Raw genomic sequence first — 13,070 nt, forward strand, 5'->3', positions numbered from 1 at the left:
TAGTCTTTGCACTTGCCAAGCCCTACCTTGGCCAGCAAGGTCGCCGGATCTCTCCCCAGTTAAGAATGTTTGGGGCATTAGGGGCAAGCCCTACCAACCATCTCTGGATTTTGACGATCTAATGTGGCAGTTGGACAGAATTTGGCACGATGTCCCTCAAGAGAACATCCAAAAGTCTATCAATTAATGCCAAGCCGTATAACTGCTTGCATAAGAGCCAGAGGTAGGCCAACGCGCTATAGACTTGCTCAGTTTGTGAAGATCTTTCTCTTGAATAGTCCGCCCCGATAGCTGAGTGGTCAGCGTGACGGATTGCCGTCCTACGGGCCCGGGTTCGATTCCCGGCTGGGTCGGAGATTTCCGCTCAGGGACTGGGTGTTGTGTTGTCTTCATCATAATTTCATCCCCATCCGGCGCGCAGGTCACCCAAAGTGGCGTCGAATGTAGTAATACCTGCACCAAGGCGAATGTGGCGTCGAATATAATAAGACCTGCGCCAAGGCGGCCGGACCTGCCCCGCAAGGGGCCTCCCGGCCAATGACGACAAACGCTCATTTCCATTTCTTGAATAAATCCTCCAATTTTTCTGAAACTATGATCGTTTGTTTGTCTGTACATGTACATCACAACTACAGATTTCTGTCCCATTCGGATAATTCCTTCATGGTGCGTCTTTTTCTTCTTTTTCTTCTTCTTCTTCTTAGAGCGTATGTCTTAACATTGGGCATATTCAGGTACACTTGATATTGGCCTAATATAAAGGCCGAAACAGGTTGTGTGAGCTTCATAAAGTACTAAAAAAGCAACTGTAGCGGCTTTTCCTTGACCACCAGAAAAAATTAAAAGTAAGACACAGTGTGTGGGGGCAGACACCCTTTAGCAATAGGCGGTTGGACTCGTCTCAGGCGTTGAAAGTTGGGAGAAACAAAAGTAGTCCACATGTTTGTGAAGAGATAGCACGCTCGTAAAATTATTTGAAGAATCGACACTAGAGAGTGGGTACTGTAGGAATCAGTGTGTAGTGCTATGGTAGCAATATTGTATGTGTTAGGGTAAGTGACGGGTCTGCGGTCACAAAGCCGCTAAAATGTGCTAAACAGGAGTCGTAGGCTTCGAGGTGTTTCGAGGCTGAACGCATTGACAGAGGACGGACCTACAGCTGACTACAGTTCTACCTCAGTGGCAGAATAAGCTTTTTTATCGTTCATCTTATGTTGGCAAAGATAAAATCTGAACAGTCGCATAGGAAGCGACTTTAATTGGTGTTTTTAAGTCGTATTTTTGACTGTGAAAGTACCTGCTACGTTAGACATTGGTAGCTTATACGAACAAAATTTATGTTGCGTCATTGCGTCATCTCTCGCCTTGCTGATCGTAAGTAGGACTATGCTTATTATCTGGTTGTGAACTTCTTCAGTGTTGTGTTGAGTAATCGCTGGTGACCATTTCGGTCGTGGCTGTGGGTGTCAGTTTTTATCGGCTTGGGGAATATTGTGGGTTCTTTGCCAAGCAGATCCAGACCTATTCTGGCGTTTCGTTTTCTAAGTCCCGTGCGGTAGCAGTATTATTGTAATCACCAACGGGAGTCGCCTGGAAGTTAAATTCAAAAATGTTCCGCGTCAGTCGGAGTTAGAAACTGCCATATATGCCACGGGAATTGTAGCGCGTGGCAATCTATTTTTGCATTTTTTAAATTCTCCTTCTCTCTCTCTCCGTCCTTACAGGCCTCGGAAGGCCCTAAGGTACTGATCGACTTGTCTGTTCGTCGAGCAATAAATTGGATTCACATCCTTCTACAGTATGGAGAGGGGAAATCGTACTAGTTCGATTGAGACTAGGAAAATTGCGCGAGACAAAAGTCCAGTACATACGGTACAAACTATGTTTAATTTCCTGAGGAGGGGGCAGTAGCAACAATTACCGTGTCTGAAACCCAGGGAAGCAAACAGATTTATGACCAGAGTGAAAGTGATCAAGCTGACGAAAGCGAAACGGACATTATGCCGAATAGTTCGATTTCTGGAACTGTGGGAGACATTCCACTGTGAGTTAAATAATGGCTAAAGAGAACGGAAGAAAGTGACGCAAAAGCAGAAGCAGTAGGCGTCGGGCTGAAGCAGATAGAGCAAATGCTAAAGTAGATAGAGCAAGAGCTGATGCAGAGAGGGAAAAAGCGAAGAAAGAAAGAAAGCAGTTGTGGGAGAAGATTGCAGAGTTAGAACGGAGAAGTATTCACCTCTCTCGGGGATGCCCAAGGTAGGCTACTCCAAGCCGAGACCAAAGAGACGCAAACGACTGAAGGCACGTGTGAAGAACTTGTACAAGGTGTACAAAGTCTCGAGGAACGGCCAGTTTCGGTAGCGACCGAGCTAGTGCAATTCGTTGGAATGGAAGAATTTGTTTAAATGAAACACAATATGGAAAATTTGAAAAGAGGAACTAAGCGACCGCAAGTGGCGGAGGTGCTTGTAAAAGTAGCAGATACAGGGTGGCGCACGAAATGTGTTACCATTTTGTTTTTGAATATAAACTTTATTGTCAATACAATCTGAAAGGAACATATACTACAATGAAGAGCCGTCCATGGAGATTTGTTCTAACTGAGCACATGCTCAATATGTCCACCATTTCGTTTCCTAACTTCCTTCAAACGAACAATGAAGTTAGTGATTACCCTACAGCACATATCTTCCGTAATTTCACTGCAAGCTTGAAGACTAAGTCTTCTGAGCTCCATTAAATCACGTGGACGTTTTGGGAAATTTGTTTCCTTTAGGTACCCCGAAAGAAAAAAGTCACATGGATTGAGGTCTGGACTATGGGGGGACCAATTTTGTCCGTCATTAAAGCGACCTGGAAACCTGAGTGAAATGACCCGCATGTCGAAATGCTCGTGTAATAACTCCAACACAGTGTTTGCAGTATGTGGCCTTGCTCCATCTTGCATGAACCACTGCGTGTTGAAGCGCAAGGCAGTAGCAAGAAGCTGTGGAATGAAGCTATTGCGAAGCATGCTCAAATAACACTCGCTGTTCAGTTTCTTCAAAGAAAAAGTGTCCGATAAGTCCGTGACTGGAAATTGCTGCCCACGCTGTAATCCTCAGGGCATAATGTTGTCGTTCATGAAGCACTTGTGGGTTTTCAGTGGCCCAAAAGCGTACATTTTGTTTGTTAACCACACCGTCTAATTGCAAATGCGCCTCATCTGAAAACCAAACGTTGTTGAGAGTTTCTTCCCTATCCTCCTCCCACTGAGCAAACAGTAGTCTCTGCTGCTTGTGTTCTTCAGTGAGCTTCTGTGCACAGGTCATCATGTATGGGTACATATGGAGGTCACTTTCAAGAATGCGTTGAACGGAGCGTCCCAGTTGCACTGCTGCCTTTCTATACGATTTCCCGGGACTTCTCGGTACAGCAACTCGTACCGCTTCAATATTCTCCGGCGAACAAACAAGCTTAGGCCGAGGTCGCTTCGCTTCCAATACTGTTCCTTCCTGTACAAATTTATCGTACAACCTGTGGATGGTCTTCTTGCAAGGGACCCATCGTGTGTTAAACTGTTGTCGAAAACGCCTCTGAGTCACAACAAGGCTTTTCGTTTCGTGAAAAAGTAACACAATTGCCGCTCGTTGCTGTGTCGTCCGTCTTCCATTGTCAGCCATTGCTGCTTACTAGTCTCCTAGCGGCAGTATCGTGAATTACACGTCATTTCGTAGCTCATTTGTTTTTCCAAGCTCTGCTGGTACTGCTGTAGAGATCCCAGAGGGATATCTAGTGTGCGTCGTAAATTGTGAAAGAAAAAATTGGTAACACATTTTGTGCGCTACCCTGTAGTAGGAATATTGTGGGCAAGAATTCACAGTCTGATAGGGTGGCACTATCCGGTACGGAAACGCTAGAAAGCACGAATAAAGATCCTGCACAAGGAGTGCAAAATCTGGGGGAACGGCCAAGTTCGGAAACGACAGAGCGCAAACAATGAGATTTTGAAAATTAGGAAAGAGAAACTGAGCGACCGTGAAAGGCGGAGCCGCTTTTAAAAGTATCTGAGAGTGTGAATATTGTGTGCAATGATTCACAGTCTAGTAGAGCAGCACAGTCTAGTAGAGCAGCACGTGCGTGGCCAGATTTAAAAATAACCTGGTCTATCCGAGTGCAACTAAATTTTATTGGTAGCCACTTCAGTGGCGAAGTTATTGTTGGGGTGCTGCCAGTAATACCAAACTGCGCAACGAGCGTCAGCTTTGAGTCCGAAACAACGAGGTGATATGATTTGGCGGCGGAACACAACGGCTTGAGCATTGTTAAAACACCATCCCTTGCAGCGACGAGTTTCCAGTCGCGCAATATGTATGTCGAGAAAATTTGTAGAAACAACCGAGGTGTGGGTCATCCGCATAACAGCGGTGAGCAGAGCCGGTTATTATTTATATTATAATCGGAGTCCACAGAGTAAAAATGAACGCTTATTGTTATACAAACGAACGTTGAGGCTTTCAGATTAATTGTGTTTGACCTGGGAGTTTCCAAGCGTGAGGAGAAGAGAGAGGGTGTTGCGTACGACACGTGCCAATACGAAAACGGTTGGAGTAGCGAGCGTGAGGAAACGAATGTAGAGGAACATTGTAAAGGCAATAGAAGCCATACTTCAAAGGTGAAGTGGTGTAGCAGAAAGCCACAGCAGTTTGAGGAAGAGACATCTCAGAAGTGACGGACTGCTAGCGCCGCCGATGGAGTGAGAAAACGGAGCCGTTGGTAATAATACACTACAGGCCATTGAAATTGCTACACCAAGAAGAAATGCAGATGATAAACGGGTATTCATTGGACAAATATATTATAATAGAACTAACGTGTGATTACATTTTCACGCGATTTGGGTGCATAGATCCTGAGAAATCAGTACCCAGAACAATCACCCCAGGCCATAGTAACGGCCATGATACGCCTGGGCATTGAGTCAAACAGAGCTTGGATGGCATGTACACGTACAGCTGCTCATGCAGCTTCAACACGATACCACAGTTCATCAAGAGTAGTGACTGGCGTATTGTCACGAGTCAGTTGCTCGGCCACCATTGACCAGACGTTTTCAATTGCTGAGAGATCTGGAGAATGTGTTGGGCAGGACAGCAGTCGAACATTTTCTGTATCCAGAAAGGCCCGTACAGGACCTGCAACATGCGGTCGTGCATTATCCTACTGAAAAGTAGGGTTTCGCAGGGATCGAATGAAGGATAGAGCCACAGGTCGTTACACATCTGAAATGTCCATTGTTCAAAGTGCCGTCAATGCGAAGAAGAGGTGACCCAGATGTGTAACCAATGGCACCCCATACCATCACGCCGGGTGATACGCCAGTATGGCGATGACGAATACACGCTTCCAATGTGCGTTCACCGCGATGTCGCCAAACACGGATGCGACCATCAAGATGCTGTAAACAGAACCTGGATTCATCCGAAAAAATGACGTTTTGCCATTCGTGCACATAGGTTCGTCGTTGAGTACACCATCGCAGGCGCTCCTGTCCGTGATGCAGCGTCAAGGGTAACCGCAGCACGGTCTCCGAGCTGATAGTCCATGCTGCTGAAAACGTCGTCGAACTGTTCGTGCAGATGGTTGTTGTCTTGCAAACGTCCCCATCTGTTGACTCAGGGATCGAGACGTGGCTATACGATCCGTTACAGCCATGCGGATAAGATGCCTATCAACTCGACTGCTAGTGATACGAGGCCGTTGGGATCCAGCACGGCGTTCCGTATTGCCTTCCTGAACCCACTGATTCCATATTGTGCTAACAGTCATTGGATCTCGACCAACGCGAGCAGCAATGTCGCGATACAATAAACCGCAATCGCGACAGGCTACAATCCGACCTTTATCAAAGTCGGAAACGTGATGCTACACGTTACTCCTCCTTACACGAGGCATCACAACAACGTTTCACCAGGCAACGTCGGTCAACTGCTGTTTGTGTATGAGAAATCGGTTGGAAACGTTCCTCATGTCAGCACGATGTAGGTGCCACCACCAGCGCCAACCTTGTGTGAATGCTCTGAAAAGCTAATCATTTGCATATCACAGCATCTTCTTCCTGTCGGTTAAATTTCGCGTCTGTAGCACGTCATCTTCGTAGTGTAGCAATTTTAATGACCAGTAGTGTAGAATTACGTGTACCTACTCCAGACCGCAGCCTGCAGTCCTGATTTCATAGTAAACCAGATAACGCATGCAGACGAAGGCCACGTTTGCGTTTTAAACATACTGAAATATGGTTGAAGTCAGAAATGACTTCTTCGCCGAGATGGCCAATGTCGAAGGGACGGTGTGCCCAATCATAGAGAAACCAGTAAGTGTTTACAAAATGAGATTTTCACTATGCAGCGGAGTGTGCGTTGTAATGAAAATTCCTGGCAGATTAAAAATGTGAGCCGGACCGATACTCGAAGTCGGGACCTTGCCTTTCGCGGGCAAGTGTTCAGCCGACTGAGCTACCCAAGCACGACTCACGACCTCTCCTCACAGCTTCAATTCTGCCAGTACCTCGTCTCCTACCTTTCAAACTTCGCAGAAGCCCTTCTGCAAACCTTGCAGATCTAGCACTCCTGGAAGAAAGGATATTGCGGAGACATGGCTTAGCCACAGCCTGGGAAAGATTTGCAGAATGAAGTTTTCACTCTGCAGCGGAGTGTGCCTTTCGCAGGCAAGGTCCCGAGTTCGAGTTTCGGTCCGGCACACAGTTTTAATCTGCCACGAAGTTTCAGTAAATGTTTACTTTAGTATGTCTTCCATGTAGTGTTTTTCTTGTCTTTGCAGGTTAAGATACGCGATTAGTTGCTTTTCTGGGGGAATATTTTGCCCTCTTCGCTTGTGGTTTGGGAGAATTCGTGTGTGTCCGTGTACACATGCGTTGTTGTGTTAATTGCTTGTCCCGTTTGATGCAGATCCTTTCATTGTCTGAAAGCTAATGCATGTTGCGGACTGTTGTACACTGAAGAACCAAAGAAACTGGTACACCTGCCTAATATCGTTTAGGGCCCCCGCGAGCACGCAGAACTGCCGCAACACGACGCGGCATGACTCGACTAATGTCTAAAGTAGTGCCGGAGGGAATCGACATCGTGAATTCTGAACGGCTGTCCATAAATCCGTGAGAGTTGCAAGGCATCCCAGATATGCTCAATAATGTTCGCGTCTGGGGAGTTTGGTGGCCAGCGGAAGTGTTTAAACTCAGAAGAGTGTTTCTGGAGCCACTCTGTAGCAATTCTGGACGTGTGGGGTGTCGCATTGTCCTGCTGGAATTGCCCAAGTCCATCGGAATGCACAATGGACATGAATGGATGCAGGTGATCAGACAGGATGCTTACGTACATGTCACTTGTCAGAGTCGTATCTAGACGTATCAGGGGTCCCGTATCACCCCAACTGCACACGACTCACACCATTACAGAGCCCCCACGAGCTTGAACAGTACCCTGAAGACATGCAGGGTCCATGGATTCATGAGGTTATCTCCATACCCATAGATGTCCATCCGCTCGATTCAGTTTGAAATGAGACTCGTCCGACCAGGCAATATGTTTCCATTCATCAACAGTCCGATGTCGGGGTTGACGGGCACAGGCGGAGGCGAAAGCTTTGTGTTGTGCAGTTATCAAGGGTACACGTGTGGACCTTCGGCTCCGAAAGCCCATATCAATGATGTTTCGTTGAATTTTTCACACGCTGACACTTGTTGATGGTTCAGCATTGAAATCTGCAGCAATTTGCGGAAGGGTTGCACTTCTGTCGCATTGAACGATTCTCTTCAGTCACTGTTGGTCCTGTCCTTGCAGGATGTTTTTCCGGCCGTAGCGATGTCGGAGATTTGATGTTTTACCGGATTCCTGATATTCACCGTACACTTCAAATGGTTCAAATGGCTCTGAGCAGTGTGGGACTTAACATCTGAGGGCATCAGTCCCCCAGAACTTATAACTACTTAAACCTAACTATCCTAAGGACATCACACACATCCATGCACGAGGCAGGATTCGAACCTGCGACCGGAGCGGTCGTGCGGTTCCAGACTGAAGCACCTAGAACCTCTCGGCCACACCGGCCGGCCACAGTACACTCGTGAAATAGTCGTAACAGGAAAATCCCCACTTCATCGCTGCCTCGGAGATGCTGTGTCCCATCGCTTGTGCGCCAACTATAACACCACGTTCAAACTCACTTAAATCTTGATAACTTGACATTGTAGTTGCAGTAACCGATCTAACAGCTGCTCCAGACACTTGTTGTCTTATATAGGCGTTGCCGATCGTAGCGCCGTATTCTGCCTGTTTACACATATCTGTATTTGAATACGCAAGCCCATACCAGTTTCTTTGGCGCTCCTGTGTAGATGATGCAATGCAGCGGCGAGCTTCGAGAACCGTCATTTGTTTCAGAAGCTTCAACAGCGAGGGGTAATAAAATGTCATGTGTCTTTCCGTCACTTTCTTAATTTCTCTGTATTATCTTGTACGGTGCCTCATTCTTTGATGTTTGATTGGCTGTTCCGAGTATAAAAAGCAGTGCTTTGTTATTATGAGTATTCGGGAGTAGTCTGTTTCGGGAGATCGTTAATCTCGGCCACTAATAGAGGTCGGAAGGGTATGGCCTTTATGCATTATTGACGGGAGAGGGCTCTTTGACGTGATGTTGCGAAAGTGTACTTGGGATTTCCAGCGGCTGCGAGTGTACGCCCTGGGGAAACAGCCAGCCGTCTGTGTTTCTTAGTGATTTTCCTTGCCAGCCGCAAGTTGAGGCAATGAGAGGGCTGAGTCAAGTAGACTAGATGTTTATGTTGAGATCGTGTATGTATAGGCTCTTACCGTCACCTTAGCGAATTGTTTCGTAAATGTAGCAAACAGACTTAGTCACCCTTGCGGAACCAATCATATAGAAACTCTAGTTCATATTTGCCTGTTACGAAGACTGATATAAAATGAGAATACCAACTGTAATTTTAGATGTAATTTTTTTTGGGTATAACCATGAGTTATTCGTCTTTCTTTCATTACCCAAAATAATTTGACATCCATCTTTTACGCTGTCTGTTTTCGGATTGGAAACAGTGCTTGTTTTCTTTTTCTTCTTTTTATGCAGATCGTTTCAAACAGTAAAAGTAACGCCACGGTACCGCTTTCACTTAAGTGTAAATGTCAGGATCGGCTGATGGATTTGTAAAGAAGGAGAAAAGCAAGATTTCTTAGGCTCACAGGGGTCTTCGAATGTTTCAGGAACGGTAGTGCCGTCGGTCCTGAAGACAACAGGTGTCCCAAAAGAATGCTGGACATTTGCCACGCCGGACCTTTGCCACACCTGCCCCTTCGGCAGGTAGCTTGATTAGCGATCCCGCAGGTAAGGGACGCCCTTCCTCGTACTTCTTCTGTCCGCTTTCAAACCGCCGTCTCCACATCTTTCTCGATACAACCAGTACGTAAGGGACCTTCTTCTTCGACATCTTGTCGAAATACAGAGTTTATTTCCCAGAAATATTTATAACTTTTAGGAAACGAAAGCAATACCGACGATAATGTCAGTACATAATTAGTTCTGCCAAGTATAAATATATATCCCTCTGTCTGTACGGTAGCTTCCTTTCACGCTTACTGATTGCGATAGAAACAGTCCATTGCCATGGGAGCAACAAGAAAGGAACGATGTAAAGAGAATGCGAATGTACGCTAATCATTTCTTTTTGATCATTGCATTTGTGCCTACTTTAATTACTACAACTGCACGCACAAAAGACAATAAGGAAAGAAGAAATGGGTATGTGAATGTTTGAAAACAAGAACGACATACTCCATATTAATTTATCCTCTAAAATCCGATATCCCTTGCGGCGAAACATTAGTTAATAAGGTGTAGCGGGACAATGTTCAAAACATGACTGAAAATACGTTCACTGAGTAGAGATAAGAACATCTTTGATTGACATGTCATCTAAAGTCGACGTACAGTTTTAAAATGTTAGAAATAAGGAAATGAAGTAATACAGAATGCTGCGCTTGTAACGTACGTTGTTGTTCTACATTGTTTAGCTCTGGTATTTATAGGGTCACAGAGAAGGCATCCTAGGTTTTGGAGGGAAAAGCCGTAATTGTAATGATCTGCACAACAGAAATAAGAAGCACAACTTAAGGAAAAATAATGTAATGTGGGTTCCAGCTCACATGCGACATTGAAGCAGATAATTCCTGTGACTTAGTATTGGCAGAGTTTATATTCGACAACCGGAATAAATTAATAGCTGGGTCCATTTACCGCCCCCGGTCTCAGATGAAACAGTTACTGAACAGTTCACAGAAAACTTGAGTCTCATCACAAATAGGTACCCTACTCATACAATTATAGTTGGCAGTGACTTCAATCTACCTTCCGTATGTTGACAAAAATACTTTTTCAGACACTATTGTAGATATAAAACAATTCCGTAATTGTTCTAAATGCTTTTTTAAAAGTTATTTTGAACAATTAGTTCACGAGGCCATTCAAATTGTAAATGGTTACGAAAACACACTTGACCTCTTAGCCACAAATAATCCTGAGCATAACGACTGACACAGGTATTAGTGGACACACAGTCGTAGTGAGGCTCAATTCCGTAACAAAGAAATTCACCAAAACTAAACGCGAAATATATCTGTTTATAAAAGTAGCTAAAAATTCGGTTGGCGCCTTTCTAAGAGACAGTCTCCAATCCTTCCAAACTATGTAAGTGAAGACCATATGTGGCTTAATTTCAAAGAAATAGTATCACCGCACTCGAGAGATTCATACAAAATAAATTATTAAGATACGGAACTGATTCCCCACGGCACACAAAACACGACAGAAAGCTGCTGCAGGAGCACCGAAAAAGGCACGTATAATTTAGACGAGCGCAAAACCTCCAAGATTGGCGAAGTTTTACTGAGGCTCGAAATTTGGTGCGGATATCAGTGCGAGATGTATTTAATAGTTTCCACAACGGAATGTGGCGGAAAATCCAAAGAGATTCTGGTCCTATGTTAAGTAAACCAACGGAAAGGCTCAGTAAGTACTTTACTGCGCGACTGCGACGGTAATGTTACTGATGACAGTGCCACTAAAGTGAAGTTACTAAATGCAGTTCCATGGGCGGGCGGCGGGTGAGGAGGAGGAGGGGGAAACAAGGGGCCCAACCCTTCGGAGCAGGTAAAATCGTGGCAGATGTCCGGCGTGGCAAATGTCCGGCGTGGCAAATGTCCGCACACCGTCCCAAAAGGGTAGCGTCGAGGATAGAGAGAGGGGACGAGTGCACCGCTTACCTTACACTAATCCCCGAAAAGGCGGCAGGTCGCGTGCCTCTTGTCTCGGCGTGCCTCGGCCTGCTCGCCGTTTGGGTTGCCCCTCTGGCATTCCCAGCTAGGGCGAATGATGTACCCACACCGAGCTACCAATTTGTATAGAATTAGCCCACACAAATACTTATGCATAAATACTTGTTTCTATTGTTTTATTAACGACTGGACATGCACAACGCTACACACTGAGACATTATAATAACAAGTAAGGCACTAGCCAACATTTACAAGAGTTGATCACGCTCCAATGATTTAACGCTTAAATTTTATTTGTTTATTTTAGTTTATGCATGTGTCTGGCCAAATGCATCAGCCAATAAACTTGTGCTGGTTAATGGGAGAAATATTATTTCATTTTTTATAAACGTTCACATGTTCAAATAATTTGAAACACTGGGGATGTAGCCAGATAATGTTATTAATTCTTTTTACCCATTATTACAACCCTGCAATCAAAAATCCATTCTAAAGATGCAGTTGTACTAATTTTTCGTTGATTCAAGGATGAAGTTTCCCTTAGTTCAAATTTTTTGCTTTTCCTCTTATCATTGGATAGAAGATTGCCGGGAGTTTTGGGCCTTTTCGATTTCTGGTGATTAATTTGGATTACAATTCGTTTCTCTTGTTCTCTTGTGAAGCCATTAATCAGAGACGATCGGAGATCGCCATCCAGGGAGTTTTATTCTTTCAAGAATATGAGGTAATGGGGTGATGTGACAGTACTGTCACGAATATCGGTATACGATAATAAGTAAAATTGGCATCTTAATGTTCTCAACTATGCTGGACGGAAATACACCGATTACGGCTTCTGGTGTAAGATTTGCAAATTTCTCTTTGCTGAGGCAGGCCTGTACGGTACAGTGACGGACTTTGGTCGGTAGCATCGCTATGAATCAGGAATGGCTCAAGGTTTCCCCTGCTCAGCTGCTGGTTCACAGAAATGTTGTGGCCACACACTGGGCGGTTTCCGTTCGCCACAAGGGGTCACGGTCTTGGAAGATTAGCATACCGCACATCCCTTGAGCATTTCTGGTGCGACGAATCTGCGTTTCCTGTCAGAAGTTGCAGATATGCGACACCAAAATTGTGCCGTGTTCAGTGTGGGAAAATTCCAAAATCTAACTACCCAGACGATGTCAGCCGATTAGAAGGATCATCGGCATTGACGCTATTTGGGACCAAAGTTGTGTCACCAATGACATAATCTAAGACGTCATTAATCAGTCATGGAATTTCCCCACCCCTCTCCTTCCCCCCCTCACAGAGGTCGAATGTCCTACGTATAAAATCCCCATAATTGAGTAACAATACTTCAGCAAGGCGCTTACATGAGATGTGGATCGTTCTGTTGTCTGTCTCACTTCTAGATTCTGTAAAGTATAGCATTAAGGTTTCGCGAAATAATTGTCCACACGCCTCTGAATTGAGTCATCATAAACACAGTCTTGTGGAATTTCTTCTCCACCACATGCAGCGGGATCCCAAACAAAGCATCGAACACAACTGCACTACAGTTCTTTGTATTCCCGCCAGGGATTCATCTTAACGTGATAATTCAAATTATTTTTACTGTTTTCAACGTCAAATTCCGTATTGTCGATATGAAATTTTAAAAGCATAAGACTATAACTTCTTTAGGTGGGAATTTCACTGATTTAGATACGTTATTCGTTGATTTCATCATAAAACTGACGCGAAAATTCA

At 44.9% G+C, this 13,070-nt stretch overlaps 1 protein-coding gene across 2 annotated transcripts in view; it reads right to left on the bottom strand.

Annotated features, from left to right (window-relative positions):
- LOC124721215 overlaps nt 1-13,070 on the bottom strand; it is a 132,670-nt gene that overhangs the window by 17,145 nt on the left and 102,455 nt on the right. Inside the window, exon 5 of one of the 2 annotated variants that reach the window (XM_047246067.1) lies at nt 11,328-11,452. The exons of the other annotated variant lie outside the window; for it this stretch is intronic. Coding sequence (XP_047102023.1) covers nt 11,425-11,452 — 28 coding nt within the window. The 3' untranslated portion in view covers nt 11,328-11,424. Of the gene's footprint in view, nt 1-11,327; nt 11,453-13,070 lie in introns of those variants that run through there. 2 annotated transcript variants of the gene reach the window in all.

Source organism: Schistocerca piceifrons, chromosome X (genome assembly GCF_021461385.2).
Source record: "Schistocerca piceifrons isolate TAMUIC-IGC-003096 chromosome X, iqSchPice1.1, whole genome shotgun sequence".
Taxonomy (NCBI): Eukaryota; Metazoa; Arthropoda; class Insecta; order Orthoptera; family Acrididae; genus Schistocerca; species Schistocerca piceifrons.